At 41.6% G+C, this 23,441-nt stretch overlaps 1 protein-coding gene across 10 annotated transcripts in view; it reads right to left on the bottom strand.

Annotated features, from left to right (window-relative positions):
• Positions 1-23,441, bottom strand: part of LOC124117390 — a 203,018-nt gene that overhangs the window by 115,209 nt on the left and 64,368 nt on the right. For 7 of the 10 annotated variants that reach the window (XM_048388963.1, XM_048388966.1, XM_048388968.1 and 4 more), the window contains exons 9-13: positions 21,660-21,788; positions 19,022-19,135; positions 18,626-18,772; positions 13,511-13,639; positions 13,098-13,244 (exon numbers count right to left, since the gene is read on the bottom strand). In XM_048388963.1, the coding sequence (XP_048244920.1) occupies positions 13,098-13,244; positions 13,511-13,639; positions 18,626-18,772; positions 19,022-19,135; positions 21,660-21,788 (666 nt within the window). The remainder of the gene's footprint in view (positions 1-13,097; positions 13,245-13,510; positions 13,640-18,625; positions 18,773-19,021; positions 19,136-21,659; positions 21,789-23,441) is intronic. The other 3 variants (XM_048388962.1, XM_048388967.1, XM_048388970.1) reach the window with 3 other exon arrangements.

The following is a 23,441-nucleotide window of genomic DNA, read 5'->3' on the forward strand; positions in this document are numbered from 1 at the left end:
TACATCTCCGAACAAGACTTCAATAATAAGCGTAGAAATATTAGGTATTGCACTCAGGTTAACTTTAATATCTTCGAATTCAGTAACCAAATTTAAACTAATGTTTTTTAAGGCCGGACGACTATATATCATATGACCTGGGTTTTCTGGCAGGGGAGTAACCAACACACTTTTTCGTTTTGATGGGATATAAGCCGCGAGTACGATGCCACTATTTATTATCTTAGTTAAATTATGTCCCTTACCAATCATCACATAAGGTGGGATAATGACGATATTCAGTAGCCACTCGATGTTTGCTTCGACCATAGTCCATTTATTATCATCGTTGCGAGTAATATTGTACGAAGTGTTTTTAAGGAGTCTACTAACATCGACATCGCTTAAATCTTCTAGATTACCCGTGAATGTGACTTCTTTCCGCTTGTATACATTATCGTGTAAGTGTAAAGCGTATAACTTACCATTGGTACCGGGTTTACCAAATCCTTCCGTGTCTCCGAGATCGGAAAGCGCAATTGTATTACATTGTCTTACTGTTCCAGGGCCTGATGCATCAACCATTATTTATAATATGGAGTGTTACGCTTAAGTATCCTATATGTACAGGTTGATGTTTTACATCTAATACAGAAATTTTGAAGTCTGAAATAATACCCCGCTTCAATTTTTTATATTGTAATGATGAGAAAGATTCCGTTCTACCGCTATTATATTTTTCATCTTTCACTGGAACACTTCTAAGCAGAGTTGAAGGACTTTCTAGTTGAATATTATTTGTTGTACTGATTTGATCAAGATGGATGCACAACTCTTTATAGGGAACTAAATCGGGTAATGTCTCTCCATCTTTTAATGTATTGGATATTTTTAATATTTGTGTAAATCCAAGTGTGTTTGTTAAGTTATTGTAAGGAAATACACTTTTTTTTTCTCCAGGGTATAATTTCAGTCTCCCATTCGCCTCATTTTGTGTGAGACTAGATCCATTAGGTTTAAAAAATTCATCATTGAGTGAGCATACGCTGTAATACCCATCAGGTATAGTAATGAATTTAGGAATATCATTTTCAACTATTAATAATTCATTATTTTCTTTCGCAGCATTTATATTGGTCCACCGTGGGTAATACGTTACATCACATAGAGCTACTTCGAGTTGTCCATCCGAGTTATCGATAGTATGAAGCAGTTCAATAGACTGACCATTTGTTATTCCTGGGAGTGTAACATACATATTAAATATACAATGATACTATATCATAATTTAAATATGAAATCGAGATATATTACTAATCAATCGATTATAGTAACTGCCTCCGGTGCTGAATTTTTCGTTAAATTCCCAGATATCTTTGAAAAGTACAGGGTCACGGCAACTAGCGATAAAATGGTGCACGATTGGTTTCACAATCTGATGCAATTTTGGCAGAATCAGTTAAACTTTGCCATATGGTGTGCCACAACGGGATGTGGTGTATCTGTTAATGCTCCAGGATATATGCTAAATAAGTCTGTTTTATTATTTCATGTGTATTATCAGATTAGATGTATACTTAAAGAAATTAATGCTCCATTACCACAAGATCGAGCGTGGAATGTATCAAATAATCCGTATAATAGGGGGGTGTATGAACGTATTTGTAATGAATTTAATGTTTCTACGAGTAAAGATTGGCGTATTAAAGGAGCAAACCATGGTCTAGGTATTCCGTACGCTGGTGCACACTCTGTTAAAGAAGTCAGCGATGATTTACTGAAAAGGGGTCGGCTCCTTCCGAGCTTTGCTCTCTCAAGTAACGAGTGGAGAGATGATCGTATTAACTTTAAGGGTGGTGTTGCTTTCACCATCCAAAAGGTTGAGCAACCACCTGGAGACGCTTGGAATGAATTTCTTAATGATAAAACGGAAAATAATTTTACTAACCCAGGATTTGTAAGATTTAATGAATCGATAAGAACTTATGTATGGGCAATTCTCGGTGCACAATCGCAAACACGAACATCCATTATCGGTTCTGGGACGGCGCTCGATGCGCAAAAACAGTTTGTCGCAAACGTGGAGGACGCCATTAATTCACCAGTTGACATACCATCGTCTATAAAACGTTTTCAAGATGCATTACAGTACGCTCAATCCAAAGTGGACTTTGTTTATGCACCGGGACTATACATGTCTCCGAGTAATATGGAACTTAAGATCGGTCAAGTGATAGGCTATAATAATAAAATTGTTATCGCTACCGATCAACAAAAACCAGGTATTAATTCAGATATTAACGTCGAATTAATAACGCAAACGATCACGGGCGAAAAGGGAATAGTCAAGCCACAAACACCAACTATCGCACAACCATCTTTTATCGATCAACCATCTACTAATGCACACGCACAAGTACCACCGCATATTGAGGCTAAAAATCAACAACATATCGATGAAAAAACAGCGCTTGTAGTGGGTGGAGTCTCGGTTGGTTTACTCATGATTTGGTGGATAAATAGTTCTTAGCGAATACGTACAACAGCCCTGCAATTGCCACGATCAGCCCCCACAAGTTTTGACTAAGCCAAGTGGTGGTCTTAGCTAATAAATTCAATAGCCAGGAAACTATACTCCCTATTATACCAGGAAGTGCGGCCGCGGCTTTCTCTGCGAGCTTTCCCAGTGCTGAACCTAATGCTTTTAAATGTTTTTTTATCCACTCTTTTATACCGTTTTTATCGCTGGGTGGTGTACCTCCACCTGTACCACCGCCTGTTAACGAGAGAGTCAAAGTCGATATAATAAAACCCAACGCGGTTAAAATACTGGCAATGGTTATTCCCTGTTCTCTGAACAATGTTTTAATTTTATCGGCCAGTGTAGTGTCATCGTTGAGGACTTGATCGATAGTTTCTCGAATACGACTGATTTGCGAACGAAGTGCTTTTCTATTACTGGAAGCAGCTTCGAGGCGGGCCGATCTTTCGTCTTCTAAGTTACGCAATCTTTCTGCTACGCGGCGTCTACTGAACTCATCGCCCGCCTGTTCGAGTTTTGTTTTCTCTTGAGCTATATGCTTGTCGATTTCGGATATCTTGGCTATATTATTGATGAGTTCTCCCCGCATTGTTCGCATTGCCTTGTCAAGACCTCGTAATTCCCTAATACTGAACTCAGAGGATGGTACCTGTAACGTGGAATTATCGTAATAGGTATCTAAGATTTCTCCGAGTCCGTCCGAGGCCACCATGGAAGCAGCTTCCAAATCATCTGTATTAACGAGTTCAGTACGCACGGTTCGAAGAACCTTAGTAGTCTTCGCGGAAAGTCGTCGGTAGTCCACAAAACCTAATTTATCACGAACAGTGCTGATGCCGTGTTTAGCAGCTATCGTAGACAAGGCTAGGGGCTTACGAGTACGAGAATGCATAAGATCAATATCCAGAGCGCCACGCAGTCGCAATATTCCTTTACTATCTATCTCAAACTTTGAATAGTCACGACCTATTGGGGTATCTTCTTTTAAGGCATCATAATAATCATTGACGGACGATTGTAAAAGTTCATCGTTAAGATTCGTGGCACCAAAGTTGGTTTCATCAGTACCCTCTTCGATTGGGTTATCAAAGTCATCAAAGGTACTTAGATCAAAGTCATTATGTTCAAAATTATCCATTTTTATATTAAACATAAGGTACATAATTTCAATATAAACAATGTCTTCGCAATATGGACGCAAGTTAAACCCACAACGTAGACTTCGAGATCCATTAGGGGTCAAAGCAATTCGTCAGTCTGTAACTATAACTAATAACCCTAGTACCATAGATCAGAATCAAACCCTTCTGGTTCGCTTTCCTAATCTCGGCGCACACGATGTGTTAGTTCCGGGAACTGTCCGACTAGCATTTACGATTAGTTTAACTTCTACCGACGTTAACAGGGATCCCGTTCAAAACATAGGTCGTGCTATTGTTAAGAAAATCGCGATTAAAATTAGTGGTAATGAGGTTTTGAGTATCGATGATAGTGATATATACTATTGCTACATGGATCTCTGGAGAACGGATAAAGAGCGGGAAAACTTACAGTACCAAGGTATTTGTAATCGGAACACATTGAGACTGCGCGTGGGCGCTGAAAATGGTGATGATACCAACTTAAAAGATCTCGCTGTTGCCAACGCATTAGGTAACAGATTCTATATTCCCCTAGACTTTGAATTACTAGATTCCCACATGCCCTTTTATCAAGCATCCTTAGGTGATAGGTTAGAATACGAACTCACTTTTAATGATTATGGTAGAGTAATCAGATCTGTTAATGAAGATGCTAGATATTCCATTGATAATATCTCTCTGGAGTACGATATGATAACGGATCCCGAATTAGCCAGACAAATTCGTAATCAGTATTCGGGAAGTTTAGCTATTTTGTACGATCGCGTGCTGCGACACCGAAAGATCACGAGGGATAAAAAAGATACGATGTGGAATATCAATCTAAACGTCCCCACGAGGTCGTTGAAGGGTATTTTAATGTTGTTCGAGGACCCCTCCGATGCTTTTAAAAGAAATACCGAGAAGTTCTACAATCCCAAGATTACAAAAGTAGAATTGACTATCGAGGGAGTTCCTAATCAACTATATAGCCAAGGAATGCTAGCGTATCACCAGTGGGATGAGATTAAAAAACTTCCTTCTATAAAACGTTCTCCAGAAGTTAACGCGGTTGTGAAAGATCTGTCTCTCGGGGGTGTATCGATGGGTGAATACCTCACCACGAAGTACGCGCTATGGCTAGACATGCGAACAACGGATGATGACCAACTACACGGTAGTGGGAGGAGAATAGAAAATGCTAGCGAGGGTGCCACCATACAGATAACAAAGCTTCAGGAATCAGCTGGTAAATTAAACATATATTTGTACGTGATTATGGATGCGCAACTTAATATACAGAATGGGAGATTCGTGCAAGCAATCTATTGATAATCTTTTACCTAAAGATCCACACTGCGCTATCATATGTGGGCAAACGGGCTGTGGAAAAACAGCCTTTATTCTAGATATTTTAGAAAGTCAATATCGGGACGTTTTCGATCATATCATTATTCTATGCCCGACTATAAGCGTTAATAAAACATACCTATCGAGAGATTGGGTAATGAATGACAATGGGGTACACAGAGTCGATCCAGGCGATCGTTTACAAGACTGCCTCCGAATATGTCACGAAAAATACAAAGGAGAATCGACCCTTTTCGTAATAGATGACTGCAGCGCGAGTAAAGAACTCACAAAAAAGAAAGATATGCTTTCGTATTTAGCATTCTCCGGTCGGCATACTCAACATAGCGTTTGGGTACTTACTCAAAAATACAACTCTGTACTGAAAGATCTCAGAGAGCAGACCAAATGGGTAGCGCTTTTTCATTGCAAAGACCGAGATTCATTCGAGGAATGTCTACGCGAAAATGATGTCATTTATACCAAGGGCGAACGAGATAAAGTCAGAAAAGTGTTAGCGGCAACGAAGCACTGTAAACTCGTATTAAAAACCGATCAACCAGCTGCTTATACAATTGCTTAGCAAAATGTAGCAAAATTATAGCAAAATTATAGCAAATGTAGCAAATTGAACATTAGCGGTTAATATTACATAAAATGTGGTTCGAAATCCTCATTCTTTCGCAACAGTTCATTATTACGGGTTGTATTGGATATGTCATATTACATTATGTTAAACTTAAATATCTCCTTAGGTATTACATTATGGAATGCGACGAACTCATCGAACAAATGCTCAAAGAATCTGAGCCTGATCAACATGTAGATAAACATAGAGAAAGACTCGCGGCTTTGGTAGCCGGTGGAAAATGTTCCCAATATTTGGGAGAAAATTATACCATCGAAAAAATTGATAACATGACAGACGAAGAAATTAAAAAACTGTACGCTCGTTACGAGTCTAGATTGGGAGCTACCATGACTAAAACGATAGGGTCTTCTATATTACAACTATACACGACCATAGCTAGTACATTTCTCCCCATCCCAGCAGAACATCGCATGTATTTATGCGAATCTCTAGAGAAAGACCCATTCATCGAACACGCTATAAGCGCAGTGAGCTGTGAGTTTTATCATAGATATGGAATGTTCTTAGCTCCATTCACCACAGCTTTAATAACAGCTAGGTATTGTCAATTTAAACATACATGCCCACTTAATAATATAAATGGAGGTGAACGAGGAACCACAGATTGTGGAAACACAACAGATTGCGGAACAACAGATTGTGAATGAGAAACAACCCAGAGTTACTAAGAATCCTTTGAAAATAGCTGCAGGAAGAAAGGGTGGGCTGGCACGCAAAGCAAAATTAATAAATAATTCAAATCCGATTAAAACATGGGCACTAGTAGTTGCTGGTATAGTGGTTGTATGGTTCTTTTATAAGACCGGAGAAGAGAAAACATCACCCCCACCACAACAATTAGAGGTTAGTCCCCATATAATGCTATAAGAAGCATGACTACTCCAGCTACAGACGGTAAAATGTTGGTAAACGCGACGTATCATTCAGTGGTGGTCACCGGCTTGGCCATTGGCTATGCCCGTATGGTTAAAATGATTACTAAAACCACACCTCCCAAGCTAGATTTTAATGGATATGACATACCAATGATGGTTCTGGATATTGGATTAGCTATGGCAACGAAGGATATGCTCATCAAACAAGGACTTATCCCAGAAGACATAATGAAGTAATTAAACATTTGAATATTTTATATTATTAAACATGGCAACAATTGCGATGATGGTCGGTGGAGCTGTTGTTAATGCTCCAGCTTTTTCAGGGAGTAATTTTTTATTTTCTAGTATGAGGGAATCAAACGCTAAAGAAGTTGAAGAGGAGCGTAAACGACATAACGAAGCTTTAGAGCAATACCAAGCAGCTCAGTTACAATATACACAGCAGAGAATGAAGAGATTAGACTTTATTCATGAACAATTGATAAAGGAAGGACATTCAATTCAAACGTTTAAGGATGTTGAATCTGCCATGCACGAATACTTCCTCGTTTATGGGAAAAAACTAGACCCAATACCTAGACCAACAATGAGTCAGTTTTATACACCGTCAGAGGCTCAGAAAGACCGCGAGGTCACATTTGTGATTATGGGGTTGACTGCTGTATTGATTTTCAGCTATACCATGCATTTAGACAAATGATATGATATGTGTATAATCATGAATCTATGCAAATATACACTCATGGGGAAATCGATTCAATGTCAGAAGCCATCGGTGGGTGTTTACTGTGGCACTCACGCTTATAACATCAGAAAGGGGTTTAAAAATTACGTTTGTTCTGTATGTGGGATTGGAGTCAAATGTAGTTACAGTTTATGTAATAGTCACGGTGCTGATAAGGTCAGGAAGCAGATTATTTATGCTAGGAAGAGAGATTACATCAATGAGAGGAATAGGTTGGGGAGAATACGTATAACCATTTAGACAAATGAATCATTTTGTATATACAATTCAACCACAATGTTTTTTGTCAGAAAGTTGAAGGCTATGGCAAAGCAACGTGGTCTACGTGGATATTCTCGAATGAGAAAAGCTGAATTGTTTACCTTACTCGGTTTGGAATACAACTCCCAGACTGTTAGAGAACTCAAAGTTCGAGCGAGAAACAGTGGGTTGAGAGGTTATTCTCGAATGAGAAGAGATGAATTGATCGCTTTACTGGAACAAAAAGAATTAATATTTGTACCCACATCCACCGGCGTTGGTAAATATCTAAGAGGTTGGAAGATGGATATTAATTCCAACATGGATGTTAACGATATTAAGCCCATCATATCGAGTAAAATTAACGAGGAATTAGATGATTTACATAGTATAAAATACCAGCTGACGATTAAAATGACATTGAGTAAAAGTAACACAGACGATAGCACCGAATATACCGAACCATATTTCCATAGCAATCAAGAAGTTTTAACCGAATCCGATGCTATAAACACATCATTAGATACATCAATTCAGAGAATACAGGAAACTTTAGAACGCTGGACTAATAGAGGTTCGGGATGGGGAGTGGATAAAATCGATAGTTTATATTTAGATATAGCAAATTATATGCCCTTCAAAGGTGGATCTTATATAGATTTACCCCCGTATTATAAGAAGAAAAAAGCCATAATTAACGTAAAAAATAAATCCGATGACTGTTTAAGAATGATGATAAGATCTGCATTGTTCCCCGTAGACAAGCATCCAGATAGACCTTCTAGCTATCCCAAAAACGATGGACTCAACTTCGATGGTATAGACGAACCTACACCAATATCACAAATTGATAAGGTGGAAAAGCAAAATAATTTAGCTATAAATGTTTTCGGACATTCTTCTGAAGGAATTGTTGTACACAGGATAAGCTCCGCTCTGGAAAATATTCCCAGAATCAATTCATTTCTGATCGAAAAAGATGGTAAATATCATTATACGTGGATAAAGAGTTTAAACAGGCTACTATACGATCAAACAAAACATAAAGAAAAGAAATATTTCTGTGAAAGATGCCTACATGGGTACAGCAGACAAGATCTATTAGAAGCGCATAAAGAAGACTGTAGAGGTGTTGGACAGAATGCTATCAGGATCGATATGCCTAAAGAGGGAAAAAATATATTAAAATTTGAACATTATTGTAATCAAATGCCAGTACCGTACGTAATTTACGCCGACTTCGAAGCGCTTATCAAACCCATAGAAAATACTGAACACAATAATCAAGATAGTAGTTTTACGTACAAAACTCAAGAACATATTCCTTGTGGGTTTGGATATATAGTTGTAAGGTATGATGGGAAAACAAACACTCCTGTGATTTACAGAGGTCCCGATGCAGCGGGAATGTTCCTAGAATATCTACAAAATGAAGAGAGAATAATCAGGGAAAAATTATCGTGTAAGATACCCATGCGTATGACGAGGGATGATTGGAGTACCCATAAGAAGTCAACGAGTTGTCACGTTTGTAATAAACCCCTGGATGGGGATTCCGTAAGAGATCATTGTCACGTCACGGGTAATTATCGGGGAGCCGCTCATAACGAGTGTAACTTGAAACTAAAAATGAACTCTCAAACAATACCCATCCCCGTTGTGTTTCATAACCTTAGGGGATACGATTCACATCTCATTATGCAAGCTATCTCAAAGACCGACGGTGGTTTAACATGCATTCCTAATAATATGGAAAAATACATATCGTTCTCGTGTAATGGGCTTAGATTCATAGACTCCGTACAATTTCTGTTATCTTCCTTGGACAATTTAGCTAATGCGAACAATCCCGATGACTTCACGATAACAAATAAATATACCAATAAGATAACTCGTCATTTGTTGCTGAGAAAAGGTGTATATCCTTACGAATATATGGATGGTTGGTCTAGATTCGAAGAAACTGAATTACCACCCCTCGAATCATTCTATAGTAACTTAACAGAATCTAGAATAACAGATGCTGATTATGAACACGCTCTGACGGTCTGGGATAAATTAGGTTGTAAGAATTTAGGCGATTATCACGATCTGTACTTAAAAACTGATGTACTGTTACTAGCCGATATATTCGAGATATTTAGAAAGACATGTTTCAAACAATACGGCTTGGACCCGGCATGGTACTATTCCAGTCCAGGACTATCGTGGGATGCATTGTTGAAGAAGACCGGCGTAGAACTAAAACTACTCACAGATTACGATATGCACTTGTTTATTGAGAAAGGATTAAGAGGTGGTATATCGATGACAGCTAAAAGGTATTCTAAGGCTAATAATAAATTAGTGGAAGGATACGATCCCAGTAAACCCAACACACACATATTATATCTCGACGCCAACAATTTGTACGGATGGGCTATGAGTCAACCTTTACCCATGGGTGGTTTTGAATGGGTCGATGATATCCATAATATCGAAGCGAATAAAGGGTACATACTAGAAGTTGACTTGGAATATCCAAGTTCGTTACATAAAGATCATAACAGTTATCCGCTAGCTCCCGAAAGATTAATGGTTAATAAAGATTGGATGTCGGAATATCAACGCTCCTTGATGGGTAATAGTAGGTTAGCTAACGTAGAAAAACTCATACCAAATTTGATGGATAAAACAAAATATATAGTTCACTACAGAAATCTCCAGTTGTATCTATCGTTAGGTATGAAACTTAAGAAAATACACAGAGTTCTAAAGTTTGATCAAAGCCCTTGGATGGAGCCCTATATAAGGTTGAACACAGATTTAAGAAAGATAGCTACCAGCGATTTCGAAAAGGATCTGTATAAGCTCATGAATAACTCGGTATTTGGTAAAACTATGGAGAATCTAAGGAAGCGTGTTGATGTTAAATTAGTCAGATCTAATGAGGAAGAAAGACTCAGGAAACTTATAGCCAGTCCGGCTTTTAACAGAAGCAAGATATTCGATAATGACTTAGCCGCGTTGCATATGCAGAAGAGTAATATAAAATTTAACAGACCGGTGTACGTTGGTATGAGTATTCTGGACTTGTCAAAACACTTAATGTATGACTTTTATTACAACGAACTTAAGAAGCAATACAGCGATAGATGTGAGGTGTTATATACCGACACAGATTCTTTGTTGTTGGAAATACAAACCGAGGATGTGTATAAAGATATGGCAGAAAAAATAGATATGTACGACACGAGCGATTACCCAAAAGATAATCCACTGCACAGCGTTGTAAATAAAAAGGTGTTAGGTAAGATGAAGGATGAATGTGCTGGGACCCCTATAGTGGAGTATGTGGGATTAAGACCTAAGATGTATTCTATAAAGAAGTCTGATAATGGAGAGATAAGAAAAGCTAAGGGTGTTAAGAAGTATGTTGTAAAAAAGCATATCAAACACGAACAGTATAAAGAATCATTATTTAACGGTAGAAAGTTCAAACATGAGATGAACTCTTTAAGAAGTTACAATCATAGGATATATGGATTAAGAATGAACAAGACATCATTATCCCCCTTAGATACAAAGAGATGGATTGATAATGATGGTGTAAATACCTATGCTTATGGTTATGGTGGTAATACTGTACCGTCGGGAACTATGAACAACTCTTCTCGTACAAATGCCCTACCCGGTCCATCTTGAAGATAATAAAGAATAGGCTCTCCTTCTTTCATAACCAATCGACTAATGTTATACATCTTAAGGGACCATATGGGATCGGTTGCGCGACGTAGGCCTCCTTCGAGTTCACCGGCCTGGTATAAATATCTTACCCTTACTCTATCCGGAAGTTTTCGTTCTTTACCTCTCCTCGGTGCTGAAGATTTGGAAGTCACGGATTTCATTTTAATAGCATCGGATGGTTTCTTCCCTATTAATCTCGTTACTTCATTATTCAGCGCTGATACAACGGCTGATAATCGTGTCACCCATTTGGTTGATCTCAATCGCTCGGATTTCATTTCGATCCCATACTGATAGCCAAACAAACGTTCCGCTAATGTCCTGTTAAATCTTTCGACGATAGCTTGACTGCGGTGGGCCTCTCTTTCACCACGGACGATTTTGACATCGTTCTTTGTTAACAGTTTAGTTACCGATCCCATAAACTCACGACCGGGATCTACTTGAAATAGCTTAGGCCATTTTAGCGGTCCGCGTTTATATATGCGACTCAGTGCATTAGCTACCTCTGTTGATTCTTTCGATGTTAATGGCTCAGCCTCTTTGTATCGACTAGCCACATCCACTACTGTTAAAGCGTATTTATACGTTTTGCGTTTTACCTTATCGTGGGGAAGAAACAAGAGGTCAGCCTGATGAACTTCATTCGTTGTAAAAATATCAAACTTCTTCCTCGGTATATAACGCGGTGCCGGTAAATATATTTGCCACATCGCTTGTTTCTTTAACCAATCCTTGGCCACATCTTTAGATACCTTAGCCGCGGTGGCTAATTTTTTTATTGCTCCTACACCTTTCCAATATCCTTGTGGGCTATAGTAAATTTTATCCATTATTAATTAATATTGATATTTCGTTTAATACAAATCTGGCTCCAGTGGAAGTGAGCCAGAACCCTTATTACCTATAAAAATTTATATCATTGGCCCCAGGTGGTGGTGAACTGGAGCCAATTTAACTTAATCTCATGACTATCATTAAATCACATAATTCATTTTGACATAAAAAATTCCATCTGTAGTAGCAGTATAGGTATATAAATCCAGCTACAGTGGAAGTGGTCCAGAACCCCCATTACCTATACTACTAAGGTGGACACAACAGTCATGCATTTTACACTTACTAGGAGGGTGGACACAATACCCATGCATGTTACACTGACTGGGTGGATGGAAACAATAGCCAAGCATGTTACACTTACTGGGAGGGTGGACACATCTGTCAAGCATGTTACACTTACTGTGAGGGTGAACACATCTGTCAAGCATGGTACACTTACTGTGAGGGTGGACACAACAGTCATGTATGTTACACTTACTGGGAGGGTGGACACAACAGTCATGCATGGTACACTTACTGTGAGGGTGGACACAACAGCCATGCATGTTACACTTACTGGGAGGGTGGACACAATACCCATGCATGTTACACTGACTGGGTGGATGGAAACAATAGCCATGCATATTACACTTACTGGGAGGGTGGACACACCAGTCATGCATGTTACACTTACTGGAATGGCGGACACATTTGTCAAGCATGGTAGACTTACTGAGAGGGTGGACACATCTGTCAAGCATGGTACACTTACTGTGAGGGTGGACACATCTGTCAAGCATGGTACATTTACTGGGAGGGTGGACACAACAGTCATGCATGTTACACTTACTGGGAGGGTGGACACAACTGTAAAGCATGGTACACTTACTGTGAGGGTAGACACAACTATAAAGCATGTTACACTTACTGGCAGGGTGGACACACAAGTCATGCATGTTACACTTACTGGGACGATGGACACAGGAGCCAAGCATGTTACACTTACTGGGACGATGGACACAGTAGCCAAGCATGTTACACTTACTGGGATGGTGGATAGGTTGTTGACAACTGTGACCACATCCATTAGAGCAGCACTTCTCTGCACCTGGACAGCTGGCATCAGAGCTGCAGTATTCCGCACACGTGCCCATCATTGTACTGTTCCTTGGTGGGCACATGCCAGACTTATCTGCAAGGAAATATTGAGACATAAACTTCTGCTCACAGGCACAAGCAAAGTATTGTAAATTTTAGTTTCACTTTGCATTTTAATCTCCATTACTCCTAATTCTAACAAATTAATGGTTGATGACGGCAATGACTATTATAGTGTCCTACATGTCTTGAATCACATCTGAATTCACATTCAGTTCTGATGAACAATATTGATCAATTTTTATTAAACATAGTGCACATGCAGTTCATAATTCTAGACAAGAGTTCAAGAATACTTACTGATGTTCTGGTTTGGTATCCTTGTCTCGCACTGGTATCCTGTGTAACCTCGGTGACACAAGCAGGAAGTAGAGTTCCCCAGGGGCATGCAAGATCCCCCATTGTAGCAGGTCATGTTGGTACAAGGATCTGCAAACAAAGTGTGGAAGATAAACTATCCCAGGGGTCATACATTGGGATCACACAATACACATGGATAAACAAGCACATTACACTTACTGGGAAGGTGGACACAACAGCCATGCATGTTACACTTACTGGGAGGGTGGACACAATAGCCATGCATATTACACTTACTGGGAGGGTGGACACAACAGCCATGCATATTACACTTACTGGGAGGGTGGACACAGCACCCATGCATGTTACACTTACAGGGAGGGTGGACACAATAGCCATGCATGTTACACTTACTGGGAGGGTGGACACAACAGTCATGCATGGTACACTTACTGGGAGGGTGGACACAGCAGCCATGCATGGTACACTTACTGGGAGGGTGGACACATCTGTCAAGCATGTTACACTTACTGGGAGGGTGGACACAGCATGGTACACTTACTGGGAGGGTGGACACAATAGCCATGCATGTTACACTTACTGGGAGGGCGGACACAATAGCCATGTATGTTACACTTACTGGGAGGGTGGACACAACAGCCATGCATATTACACTTACTGGAACGGTGGACACAATAGCCATGTATGTTACACTTACTGGGAGGGTGGACACAATAGCCATGTATGTTACACTTACTGGGAGGGTGGACACAACAGTCATGTATGTTACACTTACTGGGAGGGTGGACACAACAGCCATGCATATTACACTTACCAGGAGGGTGGACACAATAGCCATGCATGTTACACTTACTGGGAGGGTGGACACAACAGCCATGCATATTACACTTACTGGAACGGTGGACACAATAGCCATGTATGTTACACTTACTGGGAGGGTGGACACAATAGCCATGTATGTTACACTTACTGGGAGGGTGGACACAACAGTCATGTATGTTACACTTACTGGGAGGGTGGACACAACAGCCATGCATGTTACACTTACTGGGAGGGTGGACACAACAGTCATGTATGTTACACTTACTGGGAGGGTGGACACAACAGTCATGTATGTTACACTTACTGGGAGGGTGGACACAAGAGCCATGCATGTTACACTTACTGGGAGGGTGGACACAACAGTCATGTATGTTACACTTACTGGGAGGGTGGACACAACAGTCATGTATGTTACACTTACTGGGAGGGTGGACACAAGAGCCATGCATGTTACACTTACTGGGAGGGTGGACCCAACAGTCATGTATGTTACACTTACACGGAGGGTGGACACAAGAGCCATGCATGTTACACTTACTGGGAGGGGGACACAACAGTCATGTATGTTACACTTACACGGAGGGTGGACACAAGAGCCATGCATGTTACACTTACTGGGAGGGTGGACCCAACAGTCATGTATGTTACACTTACACGGAGGGTGGACACAAGAGCCATGCATGTTACACTTACTGGGAGGGTGGACACAACAGCCATGCATGTTACACTTACTGGGAGGGTGGACACAACAGCCATGCATGTTACACTTACTGGGAGGGTGGACACAACAGCCATGCATGTTACACTTACTGGGAGGGTGGACACATCTGTCAAGCATGTTACACTTACAGGGAGGGTGGACACAACAGCCATGCATGTTACACTTACTGGGAGGGTGGACACAATAGCCATGCATGTTACACTTACTGGGAGGGTGGACACAACAGCCATGCATGTTACACTTACCAGGAGGGTGGACACAAGAGCCATGCATGTTACACTTACAGGGAGGGTGGACACAACAGCCATGCATATTACACTTACAGGGAGGGTGGACACAACAGCCATGCATGTTACACTTACTGGGAGGGTGGACACAATAGCCATGCATGTTACACTTACAGGGAGGGTGGACACAACAGCCATGCATGTTACACTTACTGGGAGGGTGGACACAATAGCCATGCATGTTACACTTACTGGGAGGGTGGACACAATAGCCATGCATATTACACTTACCAGGAGGGTGGACACAATAGCCATGCATGTTACACTTACTGGGAGGGTGGACACAATAGCCATGCATGTTACACTTACTGGGAGGGTGGACACAATAGCCATGCATATTACACTTACTGGGAGGGTGGACACAATAGCCATGCATGTTACACTTACCAGGAGGGTGGACACAATAGCCATGCATGTTACACTTACTGGGAGGGTGGACACAATAGCCATGCATGTTACACTTACTGGGAGGGTGGACACATCTGTCAAGCATGTTACACTTACTGGGAGGGTGGACACATCTGTCAAGCATGTTACACTTACTGGGAGGGTGGACACATCTGTCAAGCATGTTACACTTACTGGGAGGGTGGACACAATAGCCATGCATATTACACTTACCAGGAGGGTGGACACAATAGCCATGCATGTTACACTTACTGGGAGGGTGGACACAATAGCCATGCATGTTACACTTACTGGGAGGGTGGACACATCTGTCAAGCATGTTACACTTACTGGGAGGGTGGACACAACAGCCATGCATGGTACACTTACTGGGAGGGTGGACACAACAGCCATGCATATTACACTTACTGGGAGGATGGACACAATACCCATGCATGTTACACTTACAGGGAGGGTGGACACAATAGCCATGCATGTTACACTTACTGGGAGGGTGGACACAATAGCCATGCATGTTACACTTACAGGGAGGGTGGACACAACAGCCATGCATATTAAACTTACTGAGAGGGTGGACACATCTGTCAAGCATGGTACACTTACTGGGAAGATGGACACATCTGTCAAGCATTGTACACTTACTGGGAGGGTAGACACAGCAGCCATGCATGTTCCACTTACTGGGAGGGTGGACACAATAGCCATGCATGTTACACTTACTGGAAGGGTGGACACAGCAGCCATGCATGTTACACTGACTGGGTGGATTGACACAACAGCCATGCATGTTACACTTACTGGGAGGGTGGACACAGCAGCCATGTATGTTACACTGACTGGGAGGGTGGACACAATAGCCATGCATGTTAAACTTACTGGGAGGGTGGACACAACAGCCATGCATGTTAAATTACTGGGAGGGTGGACACAACAGCCATGCATGTTACACTTACTGGGAGGGTGGACACAACAGCCATGCATGTTACACTTACAGGGAGGGTGGACACAATACCCATGCATGTTACACTTACTGGGAGGATGGACACAATAGCCATGCATGTTACACTTACTGGGAAGGTGGACACAATAGCCATGCATGTTACACTTACTGGGAGGGTGGACACAGCAGCCATGCATGTTACACTTACAGGGAGGGTGGACACAACAGCCATGCATGTTACACTTACAGGGAGGGTGGACACAATACCCATGCATGTTACACTTACTGGGAGGGTGGACACAACAGCCATGCATGTTACACTTACAGGGAGGGTGGACACAATACCCATGCATGTTACACTTACTGGGAGGGTGGACACAACAGCCATGCATGTTACACTTACTGGGAGGGTGGACACAATACCCATGCATGTTACACTTACAGGGAGGGTGGACACATCTGTCAAGCATGGTACACTTACTGGGAAGATGGACACATCTGTCAAGCATGGTACACTTACTGGGAGGGTAGACACAGCAGCCATGCATGTTCCACTTACAGGGAGGGTGGACACAATAGCCATGCATGTTACACTTACAGGGAGGGTGGACACAATAGCCATGCATGTTACACTTACTGGAAGGGTGGACACAGCAGCCATGCATGTTACACTGACTGGGTGGATTGACACAACAGCCATGCATGTTACACTTACTGGGAGGGTGGACACAGCAGCCATGTATGTTACACTGACTGGGAGGGTGGACACAATAGCCATGCATGTTAAACTTACTGGGAGGGTGGACACAACAGCCATGTATGTTACACTTACTGGGAGGGTGGACACAACAGTCATGTATGTTACACTTACTGGGAGGGTGGACACAACAGCCATGCATGTTACACTTACTGGGAGGGTGGACACAACAGCCATGCATGTTACACTTACTGGGAGGGTGGACACAACAGCCATGCATGTTACACTTACTGGGAGGGTGGACACAACAGCCATGCATGTTACACTTACTGGGAGGGTGGACACAACAGTCATGTATGTTACACTTACTGGGAGGGTGGACACAACAGTCATGTATGTTACACTTACTGGGAGGGTGGACACAACAGCCATGCATGTTACACTTACTGGGAGGGTGGACACAACAGCCATGCATGTTACACTTACTGGGAGGGTGGACACAACAGCCATGCATGTTACACTTACTGGGAGGGTGGACACAACAGCCATGCATGTTACACTTACTGGGAGGGTGGACACAACAGCCATGCATGTTACACTTACTGGGAGGGTGGACACAACAGCCATGCATGTTACACTTACTGGAACGGTGCACACAACAGCCATGCATGTTACACTTACGGGGAGGATGTACACAAGAGCCATGCATGTTACACTTACTGGGAGGATGTACACAATAGCCATGCATGTTACACTTACTGGGAGGGTGGACACAGCAGCCATGCATGTTACACTTACTGGGAGGATGGACACAATAGCCATGAATGTTACACTTACAGGGAGGGTGGACCCAACAGCCATGCATGTTACACTTACTGGGAGGGTGGACACAAGAGCCATGCATGTTACACTTACTGGGAGGGTGGACACAAGAGCCATGCATGTTACACTTACTGGGAGGGTGGACACAGCAGCCATGCATGGTTAACTTACTGGGAGGGTAGACACAACAGTCATGCATGTTACACTTACTGGAACGGTGGACACAAAAGCCATGCATGTTACACTTACTGAGAGGGTGGACACAATAGCCATGCATATAACACTTAATGGGAGGTCGGACACAGCATGTTACACTTACTTGGACGATGGACACAGGAGCCAAGCATGTTACACTTACTGGGACGATGGACACAGTAGCCAAGCATGTTACACTTACTTGGATGGTGGATAGGTTGTTGACAACTGTGACCACATCCATGAGAGCAGCACTTCTCTGCACCTGGACAGCTGGCATCAGAGCTGCAGTATTCCACACAAATGCCGATCATTGTACTGTTCCTTGGTGGGCACATGCCAGACTTATCTGCAAGGAAATATTGAGACATCAACTTCTCCTCTGGGGCACAAACAAAGCATTGTAAATTTTAGTTTCACTTTGCATTTTTACCTCCATTGTTTACCATTCCAACAAATTACTGGAACATGCAAGTATAACAACCCAGATACGTAAGGCTGAAAACTTTATGTATCCCCTCAGATTTAACACATGAACCAAAAACCCATGTTTACTCCATATTTCCTAACTAAACAAACGATGCAAAAATGTATTTACTTGACATTCTTGACTCGCAGTTGTATCCCCTGTAACCATGTGGACACAAACAGTAGCTTGAGCCATTACGGACTACACAAGTTCCTCCATTGTAACATGTGAGGGAGCATGAACCTGGAAACAGATGGTTTTGACAGTTAGCTTTTGGACTCTTTATGGACTGCTGACTGTCCAAGTGGTGATCACATGACAGCATTTTCATACTCCCGATTGGTCAAATAATGATGACCTGATAGCGTGATGAGTCTCACAGTTTGTTGATATTGTCCAATTATCTTCACAGGTCAATGAGAAAACATATTTCTCTCACATACATAACAGAACTTAAAGATTTGAAATCACTTGCAGATTATAAAGGTGTGACTGCAAATATTCACATCTCAACAGAGGTCATTCATAGAATCAAAATCTTATATCTTATTACACTGCCAGAGTACTGACATCCTCAATACAATATCCCTTTAACATGGTAGCTGAAAAACAGATATCCCTTTAACATGGAGTCTGAATAACAGATCAATTTAACATGAAACCTGAATAACAGATATCAATTTAACATGGAGCCTGAATAACACTGGTACACTTACTGGGATGGTGGACACAGCATGTTACACTTACTAGGAGGGTGGACACATCTGTCAAGCATGGTACACTTACTTGGAGGGTGGACACATTTGTCAAGCATGGTACACTTACTGGGATGGTGGACACATCTGTCAAGCATGGTACACTTACTGGGATGGTGGACACATCTGTCAAGCATGGTACACTTACTGGGATGGTGGACACATTTGTCAAGCATGGTACACTTACTGGGATGGTGGACACATCTGTCAAGCATGGTACACTTACTGGGATGGTGGACACAACATGTTACACTTACTAGGAGGGTGGACACATCTGTCAAGCATGGCACACTTACTAGGAGGTTGGACACATCTGTCAAGCATGGTACACTTACTGGGATGGTGGACACATCTGTCAAGCATGGTACACTTACTAGGAGGGTGGACACATCTGTCAAGCATGGCACACTTACTAGGAGGTTGGACACATCTGTCAAGCATGGTACACTTACTGGGAGGGTGGACACATCTGTCAAGCATGGTACACTTACTGGGATGGTGGACACATCTGTCAAGCATGGTACACTTAATAGGAGGGTGGACACATCTGTCAAGCATGGTACACTTACTGGGATGGTGGACACAACATGTTACACTTACTGGGATGGTGGACACATCTGTCAAGCATGGTACACTTACTGGGATGGTGGACACATCTGTCAAGCATGGTACACTTAATAGGAGGGTGGACACATCTGTCAAGCATGGTACACTTACTGGGAGGGTGGACACATCTGTCAAGCATGGTACATTTACTGGGAGGGTGGACACAACATGTTACACTTACTGGGATGGTGGACACAACATGTTACACTTACTGGGAGGGTGGACACATCTGTAAAGCATGTTACACTTACTGGGAGGGTGGACACAACATGTTACACTTACTGGGAGGGTGGACACAACATGTTACACTTACTGGGAGGGTAGACACAACATGGTACACTTACTTGGATGGTGGACACATCTGTCAAGCATGGTACACTTACTGGGATGGTGGACACATCTGTCAAGCATGGTACACTTAATAGGAGGGTGGACACATCTGTCAAGCATGGTACACTTACTGGGATGGTGGACACAACATGTTACACTTACTGGGATGGTGGACACATCTGTCAAGCATGGTACACTTACTGGGATGGTGGACACATCTGTCAAGCATGGTACACTTAATAGGAGGGTGGACACATCTGTCAAGCATGTTACACTTACTGGGAGGGTGGACACAACATGTTACACTTACTGGGAGGGTGGACACAACATGTTACACTTACTGGGAGGGTAGACACAACATGGTACACTTACTTGGAGGGTGGACACATTTGTCAAGCATGGTACACTTACTTGGAGGGTGGACACATCTGTCAAGCATGGTACACTTACTGGGAGGGTGGACACATCTGTAAAGCATGTTACACTTACTGGGAGGGTGGACACAACATGTTACACTTACTGGGAGGGTGGACACAACATGTTACACTTACTGGGAGGGTAGACACAACATGGTACACTTACTTGGAGGGTGGACACATTTGTCAAGCATGGTACACTTACTTGGAGGGTGGACACATTTGTCAAGCATGGTACACTTACTGGGAGGTTGGACACAGCATGGTACACTTACTGGGAGGGTGGACAAATCTGTCAAGCATGTTACACTTACTGGGATGGTGGACACATTTGTCAAGCATGGTACACTTACTGGGAGGGTGGACAAATCTGTCAAGCATGGTACACTTACTGGGATGGTGGACACATCTGTCCAGCATGGTGCACTTACTGGGAGGTTGGACACAGCATGTTACACTTACTGGGATGGTGGACACTTCTGTCAAGCATGTTACACTTACTGGGATGGTGGACACATCTGTCAAGCATGGTACACTTACTGGGAGGGTGGACACATATCTGAATTCACATTCGGTACTGATGAACAATATTGATCAATTTTTATTAAACATAGTGCACATGCAGTTCACAATTCTAGACAAGAGTTCAAGAATACTTACTGATGTTCTGGTTTGGTATCCTTGTCTCGCACTGGTATCCTGTGTAACCTCGGTGACACAAGCAGGAAGTAGAGTTCCCCAGGGGCATGCAGGATCCCCCATTGTAGCAGGTCATGTTGGTACAAGGATCTGCAAACAAAGTGTGGAAGATAAAATACTTTGCAAATCAGATCAAACATGTTTGCTGACATTCTACAAAGACATGAATTCATTGAGTGAAATTATTTGAGAAAGTGGTCAATTAGAATTAAAGAATCACAGATAACAGCATAATATGCCAGTGTATATACCACTCAAACATGGTGTGTTTAAGCAAATTACATATCATGCATGAAAGTAGGGTATACAAAAGTGTACTGTTCCTTCGTAAGCCCTACCACTAATGACACATATACCAAGATGGCTGAGTAATGGCCATTAGAAGTCTTTCTAAATATGACAGCCACATTGAAAATCAGATTAGAACCTCTTGAACAAATTAGGCCGGCAGTCAAATTCAGTCAAGTGAGCTAAAAATGGCATTTTCAATATTGCTGCCATGATTAAATGTAAATCATTTTCCTTCGACCACCTCTGAGAGGGCCCATGGGGGCATCAAAAACAGCATCACAAACCAAAATATTTCAGAGTGAAGATCAAAGTTATTTCACACACCACCTATTTACTGACATCAAAGTCATAAGGATACAGGCAGAAATAAGGTAGTCAGGTGAAAACTGACATTTACAATATGTATGATGTGGAGGTAATGTTTAACTCTTTCAACACCAGTCCACCAGGAGCATTTACTGCTGTGACACCAAGTTCCCAGTTAGCAAGGACATTATCTGCTTGTGAAACATCTTTGACTGCATGTCATACACCATTTGAAAGGTCTAATCCTACTGTTTATAAATATGAAAGTTATGTTTATAATATCATTTAAATAATGCATTTACAACTTAATTAAGTTTATTAATTCATAATGTCCAGATAATGACAGAGGAAACACACAGTTTGGTGAGTTTGGGCAATTGGAAGATATCATACTATCCACTTTCTGTTTTTTTCTCATATTGTTTACGTAATGGGAAAATTATCATACAAAGAAAAAAAATGAAAATAATATACCGGTGTATATCATCACCTATTTCCCAATAACAGTGGCTTTTTGCTCAGTAACATAAGAAAATACTGAGAAAAGAACACCTCCGTTTCCGAAGCTTTGTATGAATAGCACAAGTGAAGATTCCTTCGATGTTTGGTCACGTTCGAAAGCTCTGAACATCCGTATTATGACAGCAACCTTGCCAGGAGTATATTTGAAGTTGTAACACGCATTTTTATTGCATAGAAATTGGGTTTCTAATGACACTTTATAGCCGTAAACTGCCATAAGGATCATGATTGGTCAAATTCAAGAATGTGACCTAAGACAGCCAATCAAATTACAGTAATGGATACAGTCCTCGTGTATGAAAATTTTATTGTGTTGTTCTGAAATTTTTAACCATGAAATTGCAACCTATATTGAAAAAATAGATCTTTATGGCATATCGTGCTAAGTTATGACCATTGACAATACTTTAGCATTAAACATCGTGTCCGAGCATGAAAATCACTTGTCTTTCGATCATTACCGTATTTATTCGTGTATAAAATGCACTTTTTTTCACAATTTTTAGACTTAAAACTTAGGGGTCCGTAGTATACACGAAAAACTATATATTACCCCCTTTTCCCCAGCCATACAACGGAAGTCGACCAATGGAACAGACCCTTCCCAGCAGGGACCCTTCCCAG

The sequence above is a fragment of the Haliotis rufescens genome, unplaced genomic scaffold (assembly GCF_023055435.1).
Source record: "Haliotis rufescens isolate VD_foot unplaced genomic scaffold, xgHalRufe1.0.p SCAF_8, whole genome shotgun sequence".
NCBI lineage: Eukaryota > Metazoa > Mollusca > Gastropoda > Lepetellida > Haliotidae > Haliotis > Haliotis rufescens.